The following is a 25,252-nucleotide window of genomic DNA, read 5'->3' as shown; positions in this document are numbered from 1 at the left end:
CAGGAAACAAATATATATTTTGGCAGGGTAGGAGTCATCTTTAGTCAAGATAGCTTTATTTTACTTACTAGGTGATTGGCCTTTGGAGTGGGTTGACTACAGACATAGTGGATGTACTTAACTTAAGGGTTTTTGAAGGAAAACGTAATATATATTTGACTGATAAAGGCTTTTTTCGAGACTTTTTTAGTTTAATTTAGTATATATGATGGCCTAGATGAACCAGAAGGCCACTTGTTGTCCTTTAATGTTATATTTTAATGTTTAAATATATTTTATCTAGAGGAGGTTGCAAGTTTTAATCATAATGTTGAGATCAAAAGTGTGCAATAATCTTGGCATGGAATACCTAGTAGTAAGAACCACAGATATGACAAGAAGTTTCTAGAATATTCAAGAGTAGGTTATATATACGAGTTAGTTGTGAAGTGTGTAGAGTGGTTTTATAATGCAATATGAACCAGTGAGTGTTTTAACTATCATGGTTACTCTGTACAAGTACGTTTGCTTGTTTTATGGTAGTTGATGTAATTTGTAATGTAGTTCTACAGCAAATTTATGGCAGTACATGTATTCAAATTTGCATGTCTCTTATATCAAGTGGATTAGTTTCTGTGCCTGTGTGTGTCATGAATATGATTGATATTTCTGGAAAATCTTAGCATCTTATTTTTTATTCTTCATTTTTGTGGAAAAAAAATTTAAAAACTTTAAAGTTGCTATGGGGAACTTTGTCATCTTTAGATGTTTGTGATACAAGACAATAGAAGATGTGTAATTTGCCTATCTATGACATAACTTGCCTGCTACTAATATGCCAGTATTTTTCTAATTAGTCTTATGAATGTTTAAAACTTAACATCTTGCATATTAACTGATTACTTGTAGTTCAAGGTACAAATAAGTATTTTACTTGGTTTATATATCCTGAGTTCCTGATGTTTGGAGAAGAAATATTTCTAGTTTTTTCCTAACAGGTTCCATACACATTTCTTTGTGTGTGTAACATAGTTGATGAGCAAAACATTTTCATTTACTTTAGATAATTTATTACTTGTATGAATACTGAAAATGGTGCTTATATATCTAAGTTAAAAAATATATTTAATATCTGGGTAACACAAATTTCACATTAAGAAACATTTTATTCGTAAAAAAATAAGAAGACAGTTTAGATATGTAAATTTTTATTTTATGTTCACTACACCTATATTGATTTTATTTAGCTGTAGTTATAATTGTTTTAGAATTGAATGATCATTTTGTTTTTTGATATATTTTTTCCAGCTGCAGTTAAAAATAAATCCTCGACATGAAGAATCAAAATTAGATTTGGCAGTCAATAACCCTTTGTCTCAAGAATTAGAAGTAAGTGTAAAATTATATACCTGTTGTAATAAGCATAATATTCCAAAGATACATTGTAGGTCTAATTGTCTGTTGTCTGAAAAAAACAAACATTTATTTTTATTTCTTGTATACTCAGTTTTCTTTATAATGGTGTTATTGTTTTAAAAGGGTTGCAGATATTTTATCTACAAGTATCAAATGTCACCACAGTCTCTTGTAATATAGGAAAAGTAGGGCAGAGATTGATAAAGGTGTAAAACGTCTGAAAGATAATTTAGCCCCTCTTCGTTTGTACTCTGAAATGCTCATGTTTATTCTGTGGATCCTATGTACGTATATGCAATATGCTTAGCATACATTAATATTAGGTTGTTCAAAAAATAATGGCAGATTTTAAATTTTAACTTTAATAAGAAATAAAAAAAATCAAAAGCAACTTTATTAATGAAAATAAGAACCTAGTGAATCTACACACTTTTGCCAACGGGAAACAAGATTATTTTTGCCATGATGATAAAACTGAAGCTCTAGAACTGAACAATTCTTTAAAGCCATTCTCTGCTTCTGCTCTGTTCCTGAGTCTTTTGTCCTCTAAAAAGTTATCCAAATGCTTGAAAAAGTCTGGGGAGTAAGGAGGATGAGGCAATGTTTCATATATAGGTCAATTCCTTGAGCTTCTGAAGCATGATTTGAGCAACATGTGGTTGAGTATTATCATGAAGCGAGATTGGTTCTCTTTGATTGACTAGAACTGGTATTTTTTCACATAACTTTCTATGCATTTTTTTCCAATACTTGACAGTAAACCTCTGGCCCTGGTTGAGCAACCTCTAATGGATAATACTGGCTGCAGAACAGCATATAGTGACCATAATCTTTTGTTGGTGCAACTTTGGCTTTGGGAAGTGTTTTCAAGCTTTGTCACAGTTAAGCCATGATGCAGATCACTTTTTTGTTGTCGTAAAGTATCAACTTTTCATCACAGGTGACAATTCAATCAAGAAATGGATAATTTCTTTTGCACAGAATTAGTGTAAAGCTCAGTTCAAATCTGTTAGTTTTAAGATTTTTCACTAAGTTCATGTGTAACCTACTTGTTGAGATTTTTCACTTTTGTAGTTTGCTTGAGATGGTCCAAAACTGTGGATATACCCACACCCAATTCCTGTGCCATTTCCCAAAGAGTTGGCATGAATTTCTTTCCACTAATGTTCTCTGTTGGCCAGTAACAACAGGAGAATGACATTCTCTGCCCTCCTTATCTTCAAGACCCGTATCTCCATTATGAAACTTTTGGAATTATCTCTATATTGTACATTCGAAGGTGTTTCTTTCGCTCCATTCTTGGTTGATAATACGAGCTATTTGCGATGCGTTATGACCAAGTTTGAATTCATGCAAAAAAATGATGTGCAACTTTCTTTCTGTCATTAATTGTAAGGGTCTGAAATATTGGAAATAAAATTTTAGAAAAGAATAAAAACACTGATGAATAAAAGAAAGCTTTAGTTTTTCAGTGGTATATATAAAGTCATAAAAAGATAGGTTTCTTATCCCAATACATATTTATATAAAAATCTGCCATTATTCTTCAAACAACCTAATATAATGAACATCTGTCATATATGTTTTAAAGAAACATTATATGTTACTCTGAACTGTTGTTTATCATTAGTTTTCTGTCTTACTGGTGGCTTGAATAAATAAAATATAAAAATGCTTTTTAGATAATGACCTTTAAAAGGTTAACAACTTTTTCCAGGTTGTGAGTTATAGTATCTCTAAACTAAATTTACTTAAGAATGTTAAGAGCAGTCCATTTAATAACAGGAAATTTGATTAGAGCATTTTTATAGATTAATGCTAGAACCTCTGAATAATTATTCTGAGAAAGAAAAAAAAGAAACTAAAAAGTAATTTAAAAAGTGAGCAGATTTTAGTAATTTTAGTTAATATTTTTAACTAACAAGAAACTATTGATCAACTAATGTTATGAACATGACTAACCATTCTTATTCAAACATAGTTGAGGCCGTAATCTTGAGATACTATTTGGATTACCACTGAAGGTAACTTCTGTCAATATTCTTTCACAATATATAGTATCACTGTAAACTTTACTACGGAAAGTAACAGATGTTATATTGTAGAGAATAACAAAAAACAATGCAGCTAAAATGAAATTCATTTTTTTTCAGTTGTGTTATGTGAAACCTGCATGTATACAGAATAAATGCTATAGTATAACCAAAAGACAGAAGTATATAGTATAATCAAATACCATAGTACTTTATGATGCCTCTACATTTTTATAAAAATTAATGAAGTAATAAATAGTACATTTAATTACAATAATGTGTATAGAACTATGAGGCTTGGTCATTTTTTGTTATTCATGTAGTAAGTTCCAGAGTCTAGTCTTATGTGCATGCATATATGCCTCTGCCAGGTGAACAATACAGATACATTTATATATGTAAAAATAGCTTGTTTGGGTTGAAAAATTTTTTTACGTAGAGGTGAACAACATTTCGACCTTCTTCAGTCATCGTTAACTTTGTGAACCTGGCGATGATTGAAGAAGGTCAAACGTCACTTCTCTCTCAAAAAATTTTCTCAACCCAAACGCGCCGTTTTTACGTATATATTTCTCTACAAGTGGGTTTTTTCGACATCACTGAGTATAGATACATTACTAGAAGGTTCTATGTTTATACAGTTTTATAAGAATTTGTTATTGAATGTATGAATAAGTGTGATTAATATAGTTTATATTTTTTTCTCTGTGTAAGAGCAGTACAAATTGACATAGAAGGTAGTATTTCTGTACTTTAGCACAGTTTATCTTAACTGATGATAGTGTGAATAACTGGAAGAAAATCTACAAAATATTAAGCAAACTGAAGATGTTATCTAATCTTAGGGAACTTTTAAACAAGTGAAAAAATACAAGTATGTCCTGGAAAAGAACAAACCATCAATTTAAAAACATTAGCTAGTAATTAATCATGAAACTAAGCCCTGATTAGGTAGTTTGAAAATGGTTAAATCAAATTTGTTTTGCTTATAGGAACATCAGACTTTCTGGATGAGCACAATAATAGTAATTTTCTGAAAAATGTCAAAGTTTTTAGCATGTTTAACATTATAATCAAGAAACATTTGAATGGGGTGTGAATGCAGTCGCTAGCTGATAATGTCAAATACAAGATTTTGAAGTTTCGAAAAAGAATGCAAAATACTACTTAATTTATTGGTTTGTATTGTACATATAATAGATAAAAAAACAAGTAACAATGATTTTCTGATTTGTCTCAGCAATCGCAGGTAAAGGTGAAACTCCAAGATGATAAACACTTTTTCACAGAGAAAAACTATCTTCCCCTTAAATATTTGCACAGCAATAGCCTTTTGGCAACTTCCACTTAAACTCACTAGATTTCTTGTGGTTTACACTACTGCACAATTATGTTATTGTGCAGTAAAAGTCCTTCACCAATAGGCAAACAATACTAGCTCCCATTATGCTTTTAACTCATGATCTTTTTTCTGTTCCTAGACACTGAACACATTGACCGTTTTTTTAATTTGTCAATTTAATGAGAACTGTGTTCCTTAAAGAAGTTAATTTCTTATTTTTTTCTTCAAATCATGAACACTAACTAGTTCTTGTAACATTTTCTTCCACTTGTGTGACTGCTAATTTCCTAACACAAGTAAAATTGTGCAAATATGGCTTATGATGGCATGCTTCCTAGGAATGACCTTGTTGCCATTGTGAAGAGGAGAGTGGAGTGGGTTCCTTTATGTCTTCAGCTCCAACCCAATTTTCTTACATTCCTTCTTATTTATGGGGGAGAACGAGATGGATGAATTAAATTGTATCATAACCTGGTTAGGTTTTGGGAACATCTCTTACTGTTGCAGAGTAACTTTTGACTTTCTTGCATTGTTAGGCCTTAATTTATCAGTTTGCACTTTTTTTTTTCCTGTGTAATATTATCCCCAGTTCTGACCCTAATGCATTTTATATACCATTACTGGCCAACCTACATTTTCAGTCAGTGTTTTATGTGATTCTTTTTTATTTCTCTTTTTGAATCCTTTTTCTCAGTTGTGATGTTTGGAGTTGTCAATTGAGGGAGAGTAATCTATTGCATCAGTTTTGCCTTTTGGTAGTCAAAACTCTTGGCTTTGCTTGACTCTTTTTTTACTTTTAACTTTTACATTTTAACTCTCCTCTCTACACATCATGTTTAAGGCACTCTACCATACCCCAGAGAATTTTGTGGATGATTCTTATTACCTTCACTTCTCCACTGTTGCCTTTCTATTTCTACCATTCTTTGCTCATTTACCTATTCCAAGTTTAACTTTTTTGCTATTAATCCTTTGCCTATATATACTGTGAAGTTTGAACATATTCCTTATTTAATTGAACCATGGGTTGGACTGTCTGGCACTGATCCTCACTTTCTTCACTTTGATTTCACACTTTCCCAAACCCTATTTTTCACCATTGTTCCTTTTCTTCATCACAGAAATCCCATTTTTGGATTTCCACTTCACAACTTCTTCTTGTATCTGGTGTCAGACTAGTTGAGCTTATTGGTGGTGTTTCCATTGTGTCAGATCTCATGGGTACCAAGCTACCACACTTTGTGCTCCTATTGTCACACTCTTCTATCTACATGGGTTTTCTCTCCAATTCTCTTTCCCTCCTCCTTTTTTGTCTTCATCTTGTTTATTTTTTTTCTTTCACTCCCATCTCTGTTCAATTTATTTTAGAGGTTGTGGCAATCTCTATTTTCAACAGTTACTCACTCCCATTGAATATCTTCAGTGTGTGTGTGTGTGTGTTGGGGTTGTTTTTCAACTCATTTTTAGCTGGGATCAACTTTTTCCCATCTGTTTGAAAACTATGGAACTTATGGTCACTAGGATGCATGTCTATCTTACTTGTGCTGCATGTGAGGTTTTGTGTTTGGTGACCATGACTTCATGGTGGCTACTTGTTTCTTTGAGTATTACTCATATGTGCCTTCTTCATTGGTCTTTTTGCATTGAAAGGAATGCCTTATGGAATTCTTTGACCTCAGTTATTCTTCTGTCCCTTCCTTTATTTTAGTATGTATGGGTGGATGTACTGATCAAATATTACCAACTGTGTTGCATTACTTCCATCCACACTAAACCTACACCTATATTTCCCTCTCTTGGTAGGGAGCAATCCTGAATAATTATTTTACATTTAGCACATGGATCCAGGAAGAGTCCTCTCTCCATATTCATACACTTAAACTTCAGGAGAGGATACTATTATTACTAACTGTAGTTGGCCACTTAATTATGTTATGTTCAGTTTCAACAACTTTTTAGTTTTCCTAAATTAACTGTCTTGGGGACTGCAATTAAGGATCTCTTGCTTTCCATTGCTGGACCTTCCTTATTAGGTGAGTTATTAATGGGTTAGTTTCCTTGCCTGTTTTGTCTTGAGTATTCTGCATACTGAATTGTAGACTCCTTGTTGGTGTGGCCGTGTTCTGTCCATCGATGGCCTCTTATTACCACATTTCATTTTAGGGTTTTCAACTGGGGATTTCACTCATCTTTCCCTAATCAATCCTCTCAATTTTATTCTTCCCTTTATCTGATTATTTGTTTACCGTCACTTGGCTCTAGCTGTTGCAGCTTTCCACAAGGTCTGGTATTATACTTGTCAACATGCTCACTCCTTTTTCCAGCCTTTACCTTGAGGCGTGGCCTTGTCTTAAAACACTTTTTTTTTGTTCTTTTGGTGGTATTCCTCTTGCTGTTTCCCCTTTTATGTGACTTCACAACCCCACCCTCTCATTCCCTGCCTATTATCTATACCATTGTTTCAAATTCTGATGTCTCCTTTCAATTACAAGATGTTGTCCATCTACTTTCATGTTTGAATTAATCTGATCTGTCAAATGTTGAACTGGGTTTTGCCATTTAGTACTCCATGGCTTTCTACTTGTGTGAGGTGTATGGCTTTTGAAGTTTGTCTAACCATTGCCACTGTAGTCATGATCATTCTAAAGTTGGACATCTCCCTCACCTGTAACAGACTGTTTGACAGGATTCAGTTGTCTCTATCTTTGTCATTTATTGGGGATCTTGTCATTTCTTGATATCCCAATTTATTTTCTCCACTGTTTTTTTGCTTTTTCCAGTTCTTCCTTTTCCATAAATGCATTTAATCTGTACCTATGCCTGATTGATATCTCAGTGTCATTTTACATGCTCTTACCAGAACCTCTTTGAGCCATTGGCAAGTTTAAACTTCTTTTTTTTCTTCAGATATTATTTTTAATTCTTGCTTGTGGTTGTTATTTTGCAAACCTTTATGCTAGTGACTTGTCCCATTTCCTTCTCATCAACCTTAAAATGTTTCTTTTCCAGACCAAACTTTCCTCCCTTAGTCACTCAGGGAGGTGACGTTTACCCTTTTTACTCATTATTTTTATTTCACTCTTCTGTGACAGACCAGTTCTCTGTTGAAGAATGTAGTATGTTTCATAATCGATGAAACTCTTTTTTATGCTTGTAAATTATAGTTTGTCTACCTGTTATTGTATTGGGATAATAAGCTTCCTTACTCAAGTATATGATGAGTTACAGGCAGCCAAAGGCCTCACATGGCCAGGTGGTTAGGGCACTTGACTCATAATCTGAGGATCATGAATTCAAATGTCCATCACTCCAAACATGCTCACCCTTTCAACCATCAGGGCATTATAATGTGACGGTTAATCCCATTATTCGTTGGTAAAAGAGTAGCCCAAGAGTTGGTGGTGAGTGGTGATAAATAGCTGTCTTCCTTCTAGTCTTGTACTGCTAAATTAGGGACGACTTTCATAGATTGTCCTCATGTATTTTTGCATGAAATTCAAAACAAACCAGACTGGCAGCAAATAAGTGTAGTATCCCTCAGTTCAATACATTTGGCAACATGTCTCTTACTTAATCCTGTTGCTAAGTAATAAGCTTCCTTTTTCAGAGAAATGCCTTAACATGTAGGTATTTCTTACTCATGTTTTCACAACAGAAAGTTTTCTGTTATTTATTTGAAACTTCTTAAAAATAAGCAGATATTTAGTTTTTGGGAAGTGCATGTAATTATTGATCTTCTCTGTGGAAGGATTCAGCTGTGAAGAATCTAAAGCAAACAGTATTGCACAGATGCAATACCCTCAAATAATGTGTTTTTTAAGAAAAGTTTGTTGAGTTTTTTGTTGTTTTTTTAATTGGTACTTACCTTGTGTATAATTGTATATACTATTATAAAATTGTAAAATATACTTCAACTTCACAACAATCTAAAGGACTAGAATGCATATTAATATGATAAAGAAAAGTGAACACCACAGGTTTTATGTTGTTAATTTAGTTTAGTTAATTTGAAGTTTATTACTATATTAATTTGAATTTTTTTTAGTTTGTATTAAAATATAATTGATGTGTCTGATGCATGTTAATGATTATTCTATAAAAAAACTATTAAATATTATTAAGAAGTGGATGTAGTGTGTTGCAAATAAATAAATTACAGTTACTGTGTCCCTAGTATATGTTCATTGAAAGTATATTAACAGTTGTGTATTAGAAACAAGGACTTCAACTTATAACTCCTAGGCTTTAATGAAAGGAAATATTCAATAAGAAGAAAGTAAACAATGCATATTAACTAAAATAACAGATATGAAACTAAAAAAAAAGGAAAGAAATTAACTTAATTTGTGATTTCACAGACCATGTGAAAACCATTCCCTATATTAATAATAATGTGTAAATAAACAGAAATAAATTCTTCCTTCATATTCTAATTTATTCTAATAGTATTACAAAATATTTTTTTAATCTAAAGTGCAATAAAAATTAAAATACAATAATAAGAATAAAAAGTATGGAATCAACATTTTTTTGCTTCCAAATAATAAATTGCTGGATCATATTGTACTAGAATATAGTTACAGTTTAAATACAAAAAGCTGGGGAGGAAAATGCTGTTGATGTAATTTCTGTTACAAATTTTAGAAAATTATTGTTTATAAAGTAATAACTAATTTTATATCCATGATGATATTGTTCTCCTCTACCTCTGTCAAGTGAAATTGCATGTGTTGTTAAGTTTATAGTCCTTATGTAAGTGAAGATGCACCTAAGATATTCTTTTTCTTTATCATCTATGTATAGTTGTTTATGTGCTGTGCAACACCATGTGATTGATTGTGTCTTTAATATAATTGTATTCATATAATGTTTATTCTGTGCTATATATGCTTAGTTCTTGAGATAAACTTTATATGAACACAACTACACCAAACCAGAATCATTCACATGGTGTTGAGTGATACATAGATAAATTCAGTTAGGCAGTGAATCACATGGATACGTTAGGTGTACCTTCACTTACAAAGGGACTATAAAAGGTAGTAAAGGATAAGTTAAAATCTTTAAATAAAAATTTGGCTCTGTTTTGGACAGACGTGCATTACACGGTTATTACAGTATCTGAAAACTAGGCTAAGAGTTACCATAGACCAACTTAGTAATTTTCTTAGTCATTGTTACAGTTAGTATTTTTATGTCACAAAGTACAACATCATTTAAGTGACATAATACTTTGCTGAGGATAGTTAAACATTTTGTTCTGGTAGCTAGGGTGTATGACTCATAATCTGTAGGTTAGAGAATTGGAACTGGTTGCCAAATATTCTCACTCTTTTGTTGTGAAGGGTTATAATGTAGAGGTCAATCCTATTATTCCTTGTTAAAGTAATAGCTCATGAGTTTGTACCTCAGGACAGCTGGTATGGGTATTAACACTTTTACTAATAAAGCAGAGAAGAACATTTTAACTTTCTTAGGTCATCTTCAGGTTAACCTCCTCTCATGTAAATAGCTATTCTCGTTCAGTGTTTCTCTCTGTTTGCTTAAACGTTTTTTCACATTCCACAAAACTCAAGCTCCCACATACCTTATAATCAACTAGTTCATCTATGTTTCATAGGTAAGTCATCATGTGACAACCCTCTACCAATAAGCGTATGACACTTTCCTGACATGTGCGACTCCCTTTATTTGATTCTACTATACAATCACTTCTCATTTAACAGTACTTATATCAAAACATTTCTGCAGTACTCTACAGTCATGCTTTTTTTTTGTTAAACTTAGTGTTATTGTTTTTTTAAAGTTATTAATGACTTTTCAGGTTTTCATGTTTTTCTCATCAGACTGGAGGACATCTATAAAAGCATAACATTACTGCCCTACTCTCAATTGAATGGTTATAACATTATTATGCTCGTTCCTTCCATACCTTCAATTGAATAATTCAGATGTGGTAAACTTTTCAAAACAGGGTTTTCATGGTCATCCATTCCACTGCCCCTGATACTGACATTCCTCTGGACTTTCCACTTCTTTTTCTCCCCCCCCCTCCCTTTTTTTTTATTCCAGTGCAGCATGGAAGTCCTTACCACTGTCCAACCACTTGCATCCTCCTGAATGGGATATTGATATAGTGTTTGGGTTTTAGATACGGATGACTTGCCATATACAGTTTGTCATGTCATAGTCACTCTATACCTAGGAGTGCATTCTTTTTCTTTCACCCACATTTCAGTACTTTATGGAATTGAAATTGGTTATATGGTAGTTTTTATCCTTGCCTCACCATTGCTCTCTCCCATACAGATTTACTCTTCCTTTTTTTTTCCTACCCCTATCTGTGACACCAACTTTCACATGGGGCAGAGAGTATACTTGGTACAGATGTGGTGTGATCTCCCATATACGATCCTCTGCTGTGAGAATTTACTCTTTTTATGGTGTTGTTTGGACATGGAATGCTTATTTGTTCTTCTCTCATGCTAGTTTCTCTAATTATTCAATGTGAGAGGTAATGTACTGTACAGGAAGTTATAATTTTACAATACTAAAAATATATTTCCAATAGATAATTATCTGCTCTCATACTTTCCACACCTTCTCCTATCTAAGAACTAGTGTTTCCATTTTTCCCAAAACTCAAAAGTGATAGTTCACTAGAATCTAATAGACTGAGTTGTGCATCAGGAATTTGTGTCACGTACTTACTGGTGGAGGGCTGTCCCATGATGATTTACATGTGAGATGCAATTAGTTAATTATAGCATTCATGGGAGCTTGTGGCTTGTAGCATTTATAAAAACATTTTTTTTTATATGGAGGGCAGCAATGAACAAGAATGACTATTTATGTAAGATTGATATGAGTACTTATCAGATATTTTTTCAGTATAGGAAAATTATATCTTTAGAAATATTTTAGTAGTTGTAAAATAAAAATTGCATAAATTATGGCCAAACTGTGTAATGCTGAAAAATGTATCTGTATTAAACTGGTAATTTTAACTAATTGGGGATGGCTTAGTTTTATAATATATTTATGCATCTAGAGAAAGCATTTTTTGTAAAGTGCAGTTTTTGTAATAATTACATGAAAAATTATGATAATGGAATATATTAATGTACATACAAAGTTGATTAAATATTTGAGGATAAATGAGAGGAGTAATATCTTTTAGGTAAAATGCTTTTGGTTATGGTTAATAGTGTAACACATAGCCAATTAAATTGTTTTGATAGGCATTTTATCAAAACATCAGGAAGCAAATTTTTTTTATCTGATTGGTAACTGTCTCCTTTTTAAATTATTCTGTAATATATGTTATGGAAAAAATTTAATAGCATCTTGTTTAATTTTTTTTCCTTAAAAAATTCATATTAATTAGGTATAGACAACCTATTGTTCTGGTTTTGAATTCTCTTTACTGGTATCCTCATTTGTAAAGTTACTTTAGCATACTGGTTGAAATGAGGTTTTCATATTTTGTTATGAATGAAGTGTGTGATGTGTTAATAATTCAGAATATTTGTATATTTGTTATTTATTGACAAAAAGGAACCAAGATGTTAGTCATTAATTTTTCATTTCATTTTCTTTTTAAATTTAAATGCAGTTATTTAATTTGAATGCTACAAAAGTTAAGTTGGTACAACTTTTGACTGATTTATGTATTTCATTACAGAGTCCTTGGAATCAATATTTTCAAGACACAGAACTTAAAACAACAATAAAACAAGATGTCATACGAACGTAAGCTGCAAAACCATATGTATATATTGTACTTTTCATTATTTAGAATTATTTAATAATTTTTTATCAGCATTTTCTTTATAAGTATGTTCAGAAATTGTAATTTTTCCAATCCCATTGAGTGAGTATCTTTAAGTCACAAACTGGATTTTTAAAAAATGCACAAACTAATTTTATGTTGCTCCCATTATTCTACTTGCAAGTCAGTTCTTGTCTGGCTTTTTTCCAACTTTCTGCTGTGGGTCTGAGTGTGTAAGGAAACAAAACTTTCTTTTGATTGTTTTTGTTTGTATTATTTTTTGGCAATCTGAACTACTTGTTCCATGAATGTGGTTTTTTAAGAGAATTAACCCTTACAGGCACCCTTTTCTGCATTTATCATGAGGTTTTACTGAGTTACATTGAAAATTTAGGTTAGGAAATTTATAATGAATGTATTTCAGTGAAATCAGCATTATTATTCAGTGTTTTATATTATGTAAGTTTTGTTTGAATTCTTTTATTTTTAAATTAATGAAAAAAAATCTTTATCTTTGGTTTTATTGTCCCATGATGCACAAGCATGTACAGGTCTTAACATTTAGTCTGTATGACTTAAATGATTTTTCACACACACTGGCCATCTTTGTGCAGAGAGAAACAAGGCTAATTGCTCTTTGTGCTTTAGAGGAAATTGTGAGAAGAAATAAATTTCATGGTTTCCAATTTGTGTACACAGACTTGTAAATTGTAAGCTATGATTTTGCACGTAACTACATATTTATGTAGATATTTATAGTCGATAGAAAGAGCTCATTTTGAACTATAATCTCCCAATATGTATTTTAAAATTAGCTTGCAGAATTTTGTACAAAATACTTCACTCTTACCATTATTGCTATTTTTATTTTCACTAGCAATTAGCATTGTTTCTTGCTTAGAAATATATCAGTTAGACATACAGTTAAATTGTATGTAGTTTTTAGTTCTAGATTTGAGTTAACTACGTGTTATTTATGTTTAAAAATTGCATATATTAAAGGTTTACGTTTTTTAAAAATTATAATTCAAAATTTAATTGGTTTATGAGATGTAGTGTAGTTTGTAAATATGGTGGTCTACTGAAGGCCATTGTATTTACATGATGATACTATAATATTACTCAAGGATATCTGTTGACATCTTTGAATTATGAATTATGTTCATGTGCATGCTCTTCAGTGGTTGTTGCATGATCAGTGGAATCTTGCTTGGGATCCTCTGGTTTCAGTCATTCTATTCCCTCCCTCAGAAGTTGATTCAACCTGATTGCTTAAAATGGGTTACACCATGATGGGAAGTTGTCTTCTTCCCATCAATCTTGAGTTGTATTTTTTTAATGATTCTTCTCTTCCAGGTTGGGAAATGGTCATAGATAACTGGGAAATTGTTGGTTGCTGGTTTTTGTTTTTGGTCTAGTGGGTTCTTTCATCAATATTCAAAGATAATTGATGCTTTTAAAGGTTTTATATATATATATTTTTAAATCTACGAGGAAATACAGGGGACCTGTAGATTTGTACTTTGTTGGCTCAACGCAAAACTGAGACAAGGAAACAACTGAACTGTTGGGTGTTCTGGTTAGACAAAACCTAACCTTCTTTTTCTGTTAAAATCTATATGCTTGCAAGAGAATTCCCACTTAGATGACACAAGAAAAAGCTCTAACATGCTTGTGTTATTAACTACAACTAGAAAATAAAACTAAGTAGAAAATAATGTTTAACAATTATAGAGATGATGCATATAAACTGTCTCTCTGTTGTTATGAACATATTTTTTTTATATCAGTCATTGATCCTTGAAGTGGGTAAATTTTTGTTAAGATAGAGCTTGACACCAGAACTTTGACAAAGGGAGATGTGACTAAAGAAATAATTTTTTCCTTCTTGGTTTTACATCTCAAACACAAAATGAGAGAAAATAAAAACTGATGGTATTAAACAATTTTTCCAAAACATACCTCAGATGACACTTGTAGCTGTTACTCAGTCTTCAGTGTTTCATCATTACCCATCTAAGCATTGACCTGATTTTTTTTTTTGCTTGCTCCAATATTTTATAGTTCACTCAATTACACTTGGTAATATTTCTCTTGTGATACTCTCTACCTACATAAATGCACCTCTGTCCTGGTACTGTATATATGCATCACTTTTTCTTGACAGAGCATTATTAATGGATTTTTCAGTTTTGTGGTTGGTTTTCATAATAATAATAATACTTTTAAAAAAATAAAGAAAAATTCTCTTCTTCCAACTGGCAACCAAACTTATGGTATAAATTGTTATATTATTATTTCTAGAATTAGGTGAAAATAGTCTCTCTCAATCTCCCTCTGATGTCTAACATTGTATAATAATAATAGGATTGGGTCGAGATTGAGACTGTCAGTGATTATATTGGTAGTGAGATGGAGACATATGTTCAGACCTGTGATAGAGCACTGAGACTGCAAATGAAGGTGATCCTCAACATTTTGGAGAGACTTTAGATTCACTTTTCCTGTGCCTTCTCTTTTATTCTGTTGTTTTCTCAATCCTCCTGTTAGACATTCATAAGTTTACTGACTTGCAGCACTGGTGTAAAGGATTTGATTTCCTTTGCTCTAACAAAACAGTTTACTTTACCTTGTAAAATGCTGTTTTAATAAATGATAGTCAATATTGTCTTTACATTACACAGAGAAAACAAAGAGGGAGCCACTTTAATGAAAACAAAGAGGGAGCCACTTTAATGTTTTCTTCTGTTGGTGTTTTTGAATGTGTGATGTTTTGGGCATTTTCCTGGTTGCTTCTGAGCCTGCACATTACTTGATGATGAAAGATCTGCGAATTTTTAGTTTTTTTCTCCTTACAGATACTGTGGCTCATGTTGGAAGGCTTATTTTCAATTACATGAAGAGACAGTTATGCTGCATCCAACATGTCATATGTTAATGATTTTAGCTTACCACCACCAGTTGGGAGCATTTTCAGGTTTTCAACTAATACTTCTGTTCCTCAAATTTCATGGTTATAAGACAAAGTGTATAGTTAACTTGAATAATTCTTTGCTTCCTGATGAAATGATAAGTCTACAGTTCCACCACTATAAAATCCACCATTTTGTTTTACTCTCACTTTACTTTGTTGAAAGACTCTTAGGATTACCAACTTCATTGATGATAAACTGGATCCCTTATTACCATGCTCAATAATTTAATTTGTGGCTTCTACAATCTTCCCTGTTGTCATTGGAGCTTCAAATTTCATCAGTTCCCACAAGAGGTCATAGTTCCACCTCTATTTGTGGGTCCAAACCCCCAACATGAACTTTTTTGGTACATTGGGATCCAAAATAAATTCTGACTGTGTCCAAGAATTTTGCTGCTCAATCACATCTCCAGCAGCATGTGCTATTATTGTATACCTTCAGCATCTGCGAGGGTTCAGCTCCACAAATTTCTGGATGTGCAGTAACCTTAATCATGAATTTAGAAGCACTGCAGGTCTTTGAGTCAGGATTTGGTTTATATCTTCACCTCTATTATCTACCTAACCTGTGGAGTTCCATCTCTTGCAGGTCATCAGGATTTGGAATTTGGTTGTAGGGCTGTCAGAGTTTGGTTGGTCTGGGGATATTGAGTGAGTTGTGTTAGTTTTTCTGAGGTTTTATTCATGTCTGTTGTGGGGCCTATGCATACAGGAAATTGGTGTCCAGTTGCTGATTTTGCTTGTTTACATCCATTCCTAGATTTTCAAAGGCTCACAAGTTGTTCATTCATCAATCTGGAATTATGGTTGTCCACATTTGCTGTAGTTGGCTCCTATCAGCACACTGCCATAGTGGTGGAGAATTACCACTGTCAGCATATGTTGTGCACAATGGTCAGGTACTGTTGTTTTGGATTTTTACCTTCAGATTCACATTGACTTCACATGGATTTTGCAATATTGTACAAATTTTATCATTACTTCAATTCCATTGCACTATGCACACAATATTTAATGAATGACTGGTTTTGACTAGCACTATCTTATCAGTTGTCAGAATTTTACATCCTGATTCTGCTTTGAGAAATGAGGCAGTCTTTATTTCAGGGCCTATCTCTGCTTTAATTCCATATGTCATCATTCTGAATTTTTTTTTAGTTTCACCTCATCTTAGTCAGGCTCAGTTAACTCCTATGTGGTTCAATATGTAATAAGATGATAGTCTCATATACATATCTCCCTCTCACATGACACAGAGGTTTTTTTTTCTATTCTAGGAATGTGAACATCACTCAAATCTATTATACTTTTGAGATGAGAGCACAAGAGGTCCGTTTAATTATCTTTATACCACCAAGTGATCATAAACATCAACTCACTAGTTTTCTAAATTTCCTCAGTCACAATCATTATTTGGTTGTGAATAGTTATTAAATTTAGACATTAGTACAATATGGTTTCCTCTCCTACCACTGTGTTCAGAGTTCCATTTTTTTACAGATGGGGTACATATACTAACAGTCAGGAATTCCAGGATATATGCACAAACAAAGACTTTCCCCCGTGATGTTTTACTCCTTGCTATTTAACAGGGAATGAATGAATCATGATCTGGGTTTATCAAGGGGAAGACCCTCAGGTTCACTCTGCCAATTCTGATTTTTGGACCTCCTTTCTTGGAACTATACCTGTCTTATCACCCTATTAGCTCAGCACATTCCACAGGTGATGCCTGTGGTGGCAGATCAGTTGTTTCAATCATCATTAATTTTCGTGACAGAATAAATGCAGTATCACAAGGTTCTGTTGGATTGACTCTAATTTTGCAACTTTGATTGGTGGGTTAGCCTTTCATTGAATAACCCAACTACTGGCAATTTGAGCTTCAGTAGTTCATTTTAGGGTTTTGGGAATGGATGCATTCCATCAGGGCAGGATAGGGTTGGATCTGTAGGCATTTTCTTCTCTTCATATGCTATGTAAAGTACTAAATATGATTTATTCCAACCCATTATCAGGTCCTGTTGATATCAATAGGCTGCTACATCTTGGGTTTTGGTTCTTCAGAACCTTCCAGTGTGTCTACTTGTCCCATTTCTCTTTTGTATGTTTCTGCTATGATCTGCAGTTTTTCACATCATATTGAGGTTTCATTTTTAAGGTTACTATGTATCTGTCTCACTTTTTGCTTACTGCAAGATGAACATTAGGTAATGACAGTGATATGCACATTGGCAATGATGTATTGAGAAGATATTGATCCAATTTTGGGCAGAAGTGTCAACCATAACTCATTTTTTGACCTGGCTCTTTGGCAAAGGTTTCTGCATCTTCCACAGTTGCTCTTTTGAAGGCAGTCTTCTTGACTACTGTTTAATTATTGCCACTAAATATAATTTTTGAGTTACCAGCACTCTTCAGATCCCTCAAGTAGTTTTGGATCCTTGGTTGCAAATGACAATCTCAGTTACCTTACAAGTGTGTTAAAATCACAGTATAGGCCATTTGTTTGTTTCTTGACTCTTATATGCCATGTATCCCCTTTACCTGAAGTTTTATATTTAATAGCAACTAACTTACAGACACCATTGGCAGAGGTGATTTGTGCTGTTTGTCTACAGACCACTTTCTTATTCTTTCTACCTCCCAAAATGAGTTCTTCTTATTAAATACACTACCAGATATGAAAGGAGTTAAAAGTCCTTTTCACCTATTCATCTGATCATTTCTCACTTCTATGTCCAATCAGATCTCAATTATGGTCATATTCAGTGAGAGTCTTGAAGGTTTTATTGCCTGCTGTAGTGCCATTAGAGATCTTAGACAATGACTTTTCTTCTGTGCTCTCTTAAGGCAAAGATTCATGTGTGAGCCATATCTAATCACATATGTGACATTTCTGTGTCCTTAGCAGCTTGGTCAAATTGCCTGCTGAATTGTATGGGCTTGTATGTGGACATCCCCCAATACTTTTATTTCATAGTTTTTGCTGATCCAGCAGTCTCTTCATTCGAGGTATTATGCCTACTCCCTCTAGCTATCTTAATCATTTCAGCTAGATTGATGGAGGAGTTAGTCTTTTCACTGCTACTTTTCAGGATCTCTTAAGTTGTTTTCACAGGATATCACTCTGTAGTGAGTATTGCTCAGACAGGTGTGTTTTTATCAAACCAACTCTGCACAAGGAATCGCTAATTCAATATACTTTATACAGGTTGAAACAGGCTCTAATGAAATGAGATGTTCTCTAAGACTGCTAAGAAGTTGCCCAGATGGTATTGCTTGCTGGACTGCCACTCATTAGCTATTATGAGTAAAGCAAAAGGCAATCCTGCCTGTCGCTGCTGATCATCAGATTGAATGAATCAAGGTCAGTTTGCTTTTAAATATTTAAAGAACTTGGTTCACCTGTTGTACTCTACAGAGCACTGTTCCTCAGAATTTCAAGTGTATATTACCTCCCAGAGTCTACTAAGAGAGGTAGGGAGTCCTTACCACATCTGGTTTTTAGTTACTGGGGTGATGGACAGAAGCTTTTCCTCCAGTGTGTTAAGAGTGATCTCTTACGCACTTAAAGATAAAGGTGAAGTTGGAAGTCTTCCTACCTGGGTCCCTGGATCTGTCTCCCAGATGTTTGTAGAAGTGACACCAGCCTGTGAGTGTGCATATTCATAATATGAGTTAAGATATGATGCTCCACTATTTAGTTTGGGTATGTATGACATTTCTGTTTAGTCAGCATATATTCAGTATATTTTTGGTGGAAGAGGGTCCATTATTTTCTCATAATTTCAAAAATGTAGTGGTACTATCCGAGATCCTTGGTTGAGCATAATTTGTTCCATGGCCTTCCTATAAATCCATGGGCAAGTTGAATGTAGCCCTTATTGTTGGGCAGTGAGAACTAGTGTTTATAATCCCAGACAATATTAATTTCGTTTCCTTTGATTGAGAAAGGTGTACTCAATCCTGTTATTCCAAGTCTAGGGTGTTGCACTTTATGCTTCTCCAGGTGGAGAAGTTTTGTCTACTTCAAGTGTTGCTTACTTTTTTGTTGTGATTCCTGTGGCTTGAATCATGTCACTGTGTGGCTACATTTTGGGATCCACTCATCAAACAATCTTGTTGGTGTTGGCTTGTATTGATGATCACTTGTACAATTCTGTGCTTGGTACAGGAATCAATTTAAGAGTGAACAGCATACTTGTTCTGGATATAGTGTAGTTCCCCCACTAGGATACTAATATTCTGTTCACACATCTGTGATCTATGCAGATGTTTTCTGTATGGATAATACACTCGCCAATCTCTACACCTTCCCAGTGTGAGATTCCAGTATTAAATGGGAGAGGAGCTGTGTTGTATGTAGTGAAAGTTAACATTTTCCTAAATTACCTCCTTTGATGCTTCCCACCCTTCATCCCTACTAAGAGCTAGTGGTAGAGATTGGTATGGAGTCAGTCTTGAAAAAATGATATCATTTTCTGAATGAAGTGCTTGTATTCAAAACCAACATAGAGGGTGCATTGACAATGGTTGAGTCTCATGAGACAAATGTTGCCAAGAGTCATTAAAGTATAAAAAAACTGTAGCAAGTGGGAAAAACCAGACCAAGTTTAGGAACTGATAATACATTTTTAATATTGTATAAGTTTTAAGTTATTAATTTTATAAGACAATGTTATTAACAAATCTAAATTTCCCTTAGCGTAAGAAATTTGACATTTTTTTTTTCAAGGCATACTCTTTTCTCTAAATCAATTATCATCCATTTACTAACTATCAAACATAATGTAAATTGCTCACTATAATATTGACATTGCTCAGAAAAACCATAATTTTTATAGCCTTCAGTTTTGTTTGGTTATAGAGCTATAACATAGAAAATAAGACCTCTCTTGCCACATCCACCAGTCACATCCTGTCTTTCAGGATCTGTTAATAATTTTATCTCACATTTAATAATATATTATTTATAACCAAGGTTCTCATCTTTAAAATGACATATTATATTTCATTGTTTTCTATACAGAGAATTATCATTTTCTCTTTTTGTACAACATTCATTCCCTCAGGAAAGTTATATCCTCTACGTAAAATATTTTCTCAACCCAAACGAGTCGTTTTTACGTAAATATTTCTCTACAAGTGGGTTTTCTCGACATCACTGATCTTCGGTCTGCTTAGGTCTTTTTTATTTTCTCTCTGTGTCCACCTACTAAGCCAGCTATGTGAGTTGGTTAGCCTTTTCAGAGTAGGAATATGTCCAGTCTTCAGTTATTAATGATTCTCTCTTCTAAGACTCTTCCACAATAGACATAGAATAATTGTTTGCTTTCTGACCCTAATGCTTGTTACTCCAACGCTTGTGATGTTAACTGAGAATGGTTATGGCTTCACAGGTTCTGTTATTACTGGCTGACCATCATATATACATATCTTACAAATGACTGTCCAGGATGTGGAGTACCCTCCTGAGAAGAATCTCTTTAAGTGTTCTTGCATCCAGTATGCTTGAGGCTGTTGTGCTCTTGTAAATACTCTTTACGGTTTCAGTCCATTTAATTTTTCTCCAATTCTGGAATTTGCTTAAATTCTGCTCAACTACTTAATTCAATTTTTTGTGGTGTGAGTTTTGTTACCTTCCTGCCTGTGAACCTTGCTTATTATAACCAGTGTTCCTTATGAAAATTTGTTTCATTCCCCTGTTTTATTGTATGTGTGTGTGTATCCTGGCTTTAAGTATTTCAGAGGTGAGTTTGCCTATTTTGAGGGTGTACATTTTTTTATTAAAATTAATTTGAACCAGATAATTACCTACAAGCTACATTTTCCCACAAATGATAGGAACATATTGTATCAGCATGACTGTAAAATAAGAAATTTAACTAATGAAGGGAAAACAGGGCTTTTATACATTCTCCTGACAAACAAGGAAGATGGGAAAGTGGAAAGTTTGGTTAAGATGGCATATGCAGACACTCCATGAAGGGCATTTGGAATCTAAAGTAACATGTTTGTTGATTGTATGAAAGCAACTGAACAAGAAAAAGCTTATGATATTTCAAAAGTAAATACCTTTTTTAAATAAATCTTTGTTCTAAAAATGTAAACAATGAATGTTCCACTCATATAGCACCACCTTGTCTTGCTTAACTTGGTCATTGTACTCTTTACAGTTTTCCAGAAATTGAGTTCTTTCATATACAAGAGATCCAAGCCATGATGGTCAGTATCTTGTTCTCATATGCTCGAGAGTACCCAGGTGTTTCCTATCGTCAGGTGAGTTGTTATTTCTAAGTTTATTTCCTTTTAAATTTGTGTTTATTTAAGTGGAATAATGTTCAAAAAATATTTTGGTTTTTGTTGTAAGAAAACGTTTTTCCTTCCAAGTACTTTTCTGTTTACTAATCTGTATAAACAATAAATGGGGCTATTATCATATGCTTTATCTCAATTGATCAAAATTATAATAAAATTTAAGCTTTTAAAAAGTATGTTTAATTTTACAATATGCTTTATTCCATACCTTTGATACTGTATAAAAATGGCATTCATTTATTACCATATTTTAGGAAGCATTGTTAACCATTAAATATTAAGTAAATCATAAGCATATTTATTTTGATGAGAAACTTCATGTTCTAACATATTACTTTACTTCCTTTCACATAATAATAATAATAAATAGCTTTTTCTCAACTTGTGCTGTCCTCCATGTGGACAATTTTTGTTTGCCCTATCCTTGATATTCCCACCTATCCTCAGTTTATTACATGTGGTATAACTGAACTACAGTCTGCAAATGAGCATGGGACAACCATCCACAAACAGTCGTAAACTGACTCTCTGTATACTATAGAATAATATCATCACAACTTGATTTGGCATTCCAGTGTGCAGTTGTGTTTTTTCTTTTGCATTTTTTAAATTTTTTGCAAACTTTATTGAAAATTTTGTTGCTTTCTTGTTTTTTGATCATTTAATTTGTGGGATTTTTAAAAATAGTTTTCAACAACATCAATTTTCAATTCATTGTTGCCACAACAACTTCAGTCTTGAATAATTGCTACAGTTGAACAATCTACACAGTGGCTTAGGGCTCTGCTATTTCTGAAAAAGGTATTTTGGTCTTGGTTTGCATTGAGTTGTAATCAATTATTTGCAGTCTGCCTTGTTTCGTAAACCATAACAGGATATCTTGCTTTTGGCAAAACCTAATTATGAGGATGATGATATTGACAATCTGTTCTCACCTCCTTTCTCTGCAGTGCAGTCTCATGTTACTGCTTTTGATGTTCTGCAATCTTCCTGTGTTGTCATAGTGTAACTGAGGCAGGCCCAGTGGTGGTTCAGCTTAACCATTGAAGCTTTGACTGTTGCTACCTGTTACACTGTTATATATTTAAAGTGAAGGTGCAATAGGTGAATGGAACACACAGATACCAAAGAATTTGAGACCAAGATTCCAAAATTAAAACCTTTTAATAAATATCCAACATCAGCATTTATATTTGACAGTTATTTATACTCATCAACTCTGTGGTATTTCACTGTGCTAATTGATGTTTAAGAATAATGGCAATGAGTTTTGGTGAGAAATAGTCGGAATACTCATTATTTTAGTATTCATGGTTGGCTTGAGAAGTAGCTGAGAGAACTGATGTAAGGTCTGGGTACAACTTCTGCAGGATAACTGGTGTGGAGTCTGTATACAGTCTCTAGCTGCAGGAGAACTGAATTTTTACTCATTACATGAGGTTTTATTCAACTTTCTCTTTAGTATTATCACAATCTGCCAAATAGTGTACACAACTACTCTCAAGTGGTTCTGATACTTGATTGGTTGTCCCTCTTGTTATCGTTTGCAACATCTAACAACAAAAAGAAAACATCTTATCCATTGGTTGAAGATAGAGTCAGTGAATCGGCAGTCTCTTCTCTTGTATCTATACTCGCATTCTTATCACTGATATTTCATCAAATGACTGTCTCGCTTGTTACAGTATAAACACGCAAGCAGAAAATTTCTCTACATGTTTCTCTTCTTAAGTCATCCTCATTATATAATGATTTTTCTCATACTTCTGTGTCTATGTTTCACTGGATCTAATTTCTCCTAACTGCACACAAATATTTGAGGAAATTAAAATATTCAGCAATACTTTACTCCTTCACCATTTAGAAAGTTTCATCACCAAACCTCTGTTTCCATTTTCCATCTGTATATCAGTCAACATTTACAATTATTTTATTAATATTATTCTCTTTAACTAATTTTTTAACTAAGTAGGAAGTTCTACTTTTGCTGTTTATCCTTTCTTAAATTGATTATTGGTGTACATATATATATCATTATATATTTAGCACATAGTTATCCAACAACAATTAACATATTCTGCAATACTGAATTACACATAACATGCATATACTGACTATGACAATAATATATTTTGTGATCAGTGATGTCAAGAAAACCCACTTGTAGAGAAAAATATATATATAAAAAAGGCTCGTTTGGGTTGAGAAAATGTTTTACGTAGAAGAGCGAACAACATTTCAACCTTCTTTGGTCATTGTCAGGTTCACAGAGACAGAAAGAGATAACTGACCAAAAGTTGACCACATGTTTGAAAGGGGTTGTGTAACTGAGTGTCGGAATGTAGAGGGTGTGCTTAGATGTTTGAATATATAATTCTATATTATTTATTTTGTTATTATTATTTATTATATTATTTTTAATATAGATATAAAGGTGTTCCTTTATATTGGTTTATTTTGGGCTTGAGTTGTTGTATTAGTAAGGCTTCTTTAATTTTGCATTTGCTTATGTTTGTTTCTTTATTTAGTATTTGAGTGTTTTCTGTGGTTATGCTGTGTTTATTTGACTTGCAGTGTTCGAAAGCATGTTTGAAGGTGACTTTTTATGTTCTTTGAATCTGGTTTCCATTTTCTACTTGTTTCTTCAATATAGAAGTCGTGGCAGTTATCACATTGTATTTTATAAATAATGTTGGTGTGGTGTTTGTCAGTGTAGTTTTTACATAGTATGGACCTCAGTTTTGTGTCTGGTTTTTGAATAAATTTGGTATTAACTGGAATGTCATATTTTGTTACTAATTTTTGCCAAATGTTGGTTATTTGTTTGCTGATGTCAGGAATATATGGTATACAGCAGTATATGGTTTCGTGATTTTTTTATTCCTGAGATACATTTACTTTTGTTGGTTGATTTTGCTTTCTGTCTAGGTATATGCGTATAATGTTTTCTATGGATTGTGGAGGAAACTTATTGATGTTGATGAAGTATTGTTTTATTTTGCCTAATTCATCATTAATTTTATCTGGTGAGCATAGTTTTATGGCTGTGTTTATTTGGTTTCTTAATATGTTGAGTTTTTGTTTCATTTCATGTGCTGAATCCCAAGGAATGTGTAGTCCAGTATGGGTGATTTTTTGGTGGATTTCTGTTTTAAAATGTGTATCAGTTCTTGTAATTTTGAGGTTAAGAAATGATATTTGATTGATTTCTTCTTGTTTACATGTGAAGTTAATGTTGGGATGTATAGCATTAATGTGATTGAAAAAATTAAGTGTGTGTTCTGTAGATGTGAATCCTGCAACTGTGTCATTTACATATCTGTACCAGTATAGTGGTGGATGTAATGCTGTGTTAATTGTTTGTGTTTCAACTTGTGTCATAAAAATATTGGCTAGAACTGGTGATAATGGGTTGC

At 33.1% G+C, this 25,252-nt stretch overlaps 1 protein-coding gene across 7 annotated transcripts in view; it reads left to right on the top strand.

The window, feature by feature from the left end:
* TBC1D5 (TBC1 domain family member 5) overlaps positions 1 to 25,252 on the top strand; it is a 164,354-nt gene that overhangs the window by 42,796 nt on the left and 96,306 nt on the right. For all 7 annotated transcript variants that reach the window (XM_076482280.1, XM_076482319.1, XM_076482265.1 and 4 more), the window contains 3 exons: positions 1,288 to 1,368; positions 12,455 to 12,522; positions 21,695 to 21,797. In XM_076482280.1, coding sequence (XP_076338395.1) covers positions 1,288 to 1,368; positions 12,455 to 12,522; positions 21,695 to 21,797 — 252 coding nt within the window. The remainder of the gene's footprint in view (positions 1 to 1,287; positions 1,369 to 12,454; positions 12,523 to 21,694; positions 21,798 to 25,252) is intronic.

The sequence above is a fragment of the Tachypleus tridentatus genome, chromosome 2 (genome assembly GCF_004210375.1).
Source record: "Tachypleus tridentatus isolate NWPU-2018 chromosome 2, ASM421037v1, whole genome shotgun sequence".
Lineage (NCBI taxonomy): Eukaryota > Metazoa > Arthropoda > Merostomata > Xiphosura > Limulidae > Tachypleus > Tachypleus tridentatus.
Note: the sequence above shows the minus strand (reverse complement) of the source record. Positions and strands in the feature narration are given on the sequence as shown.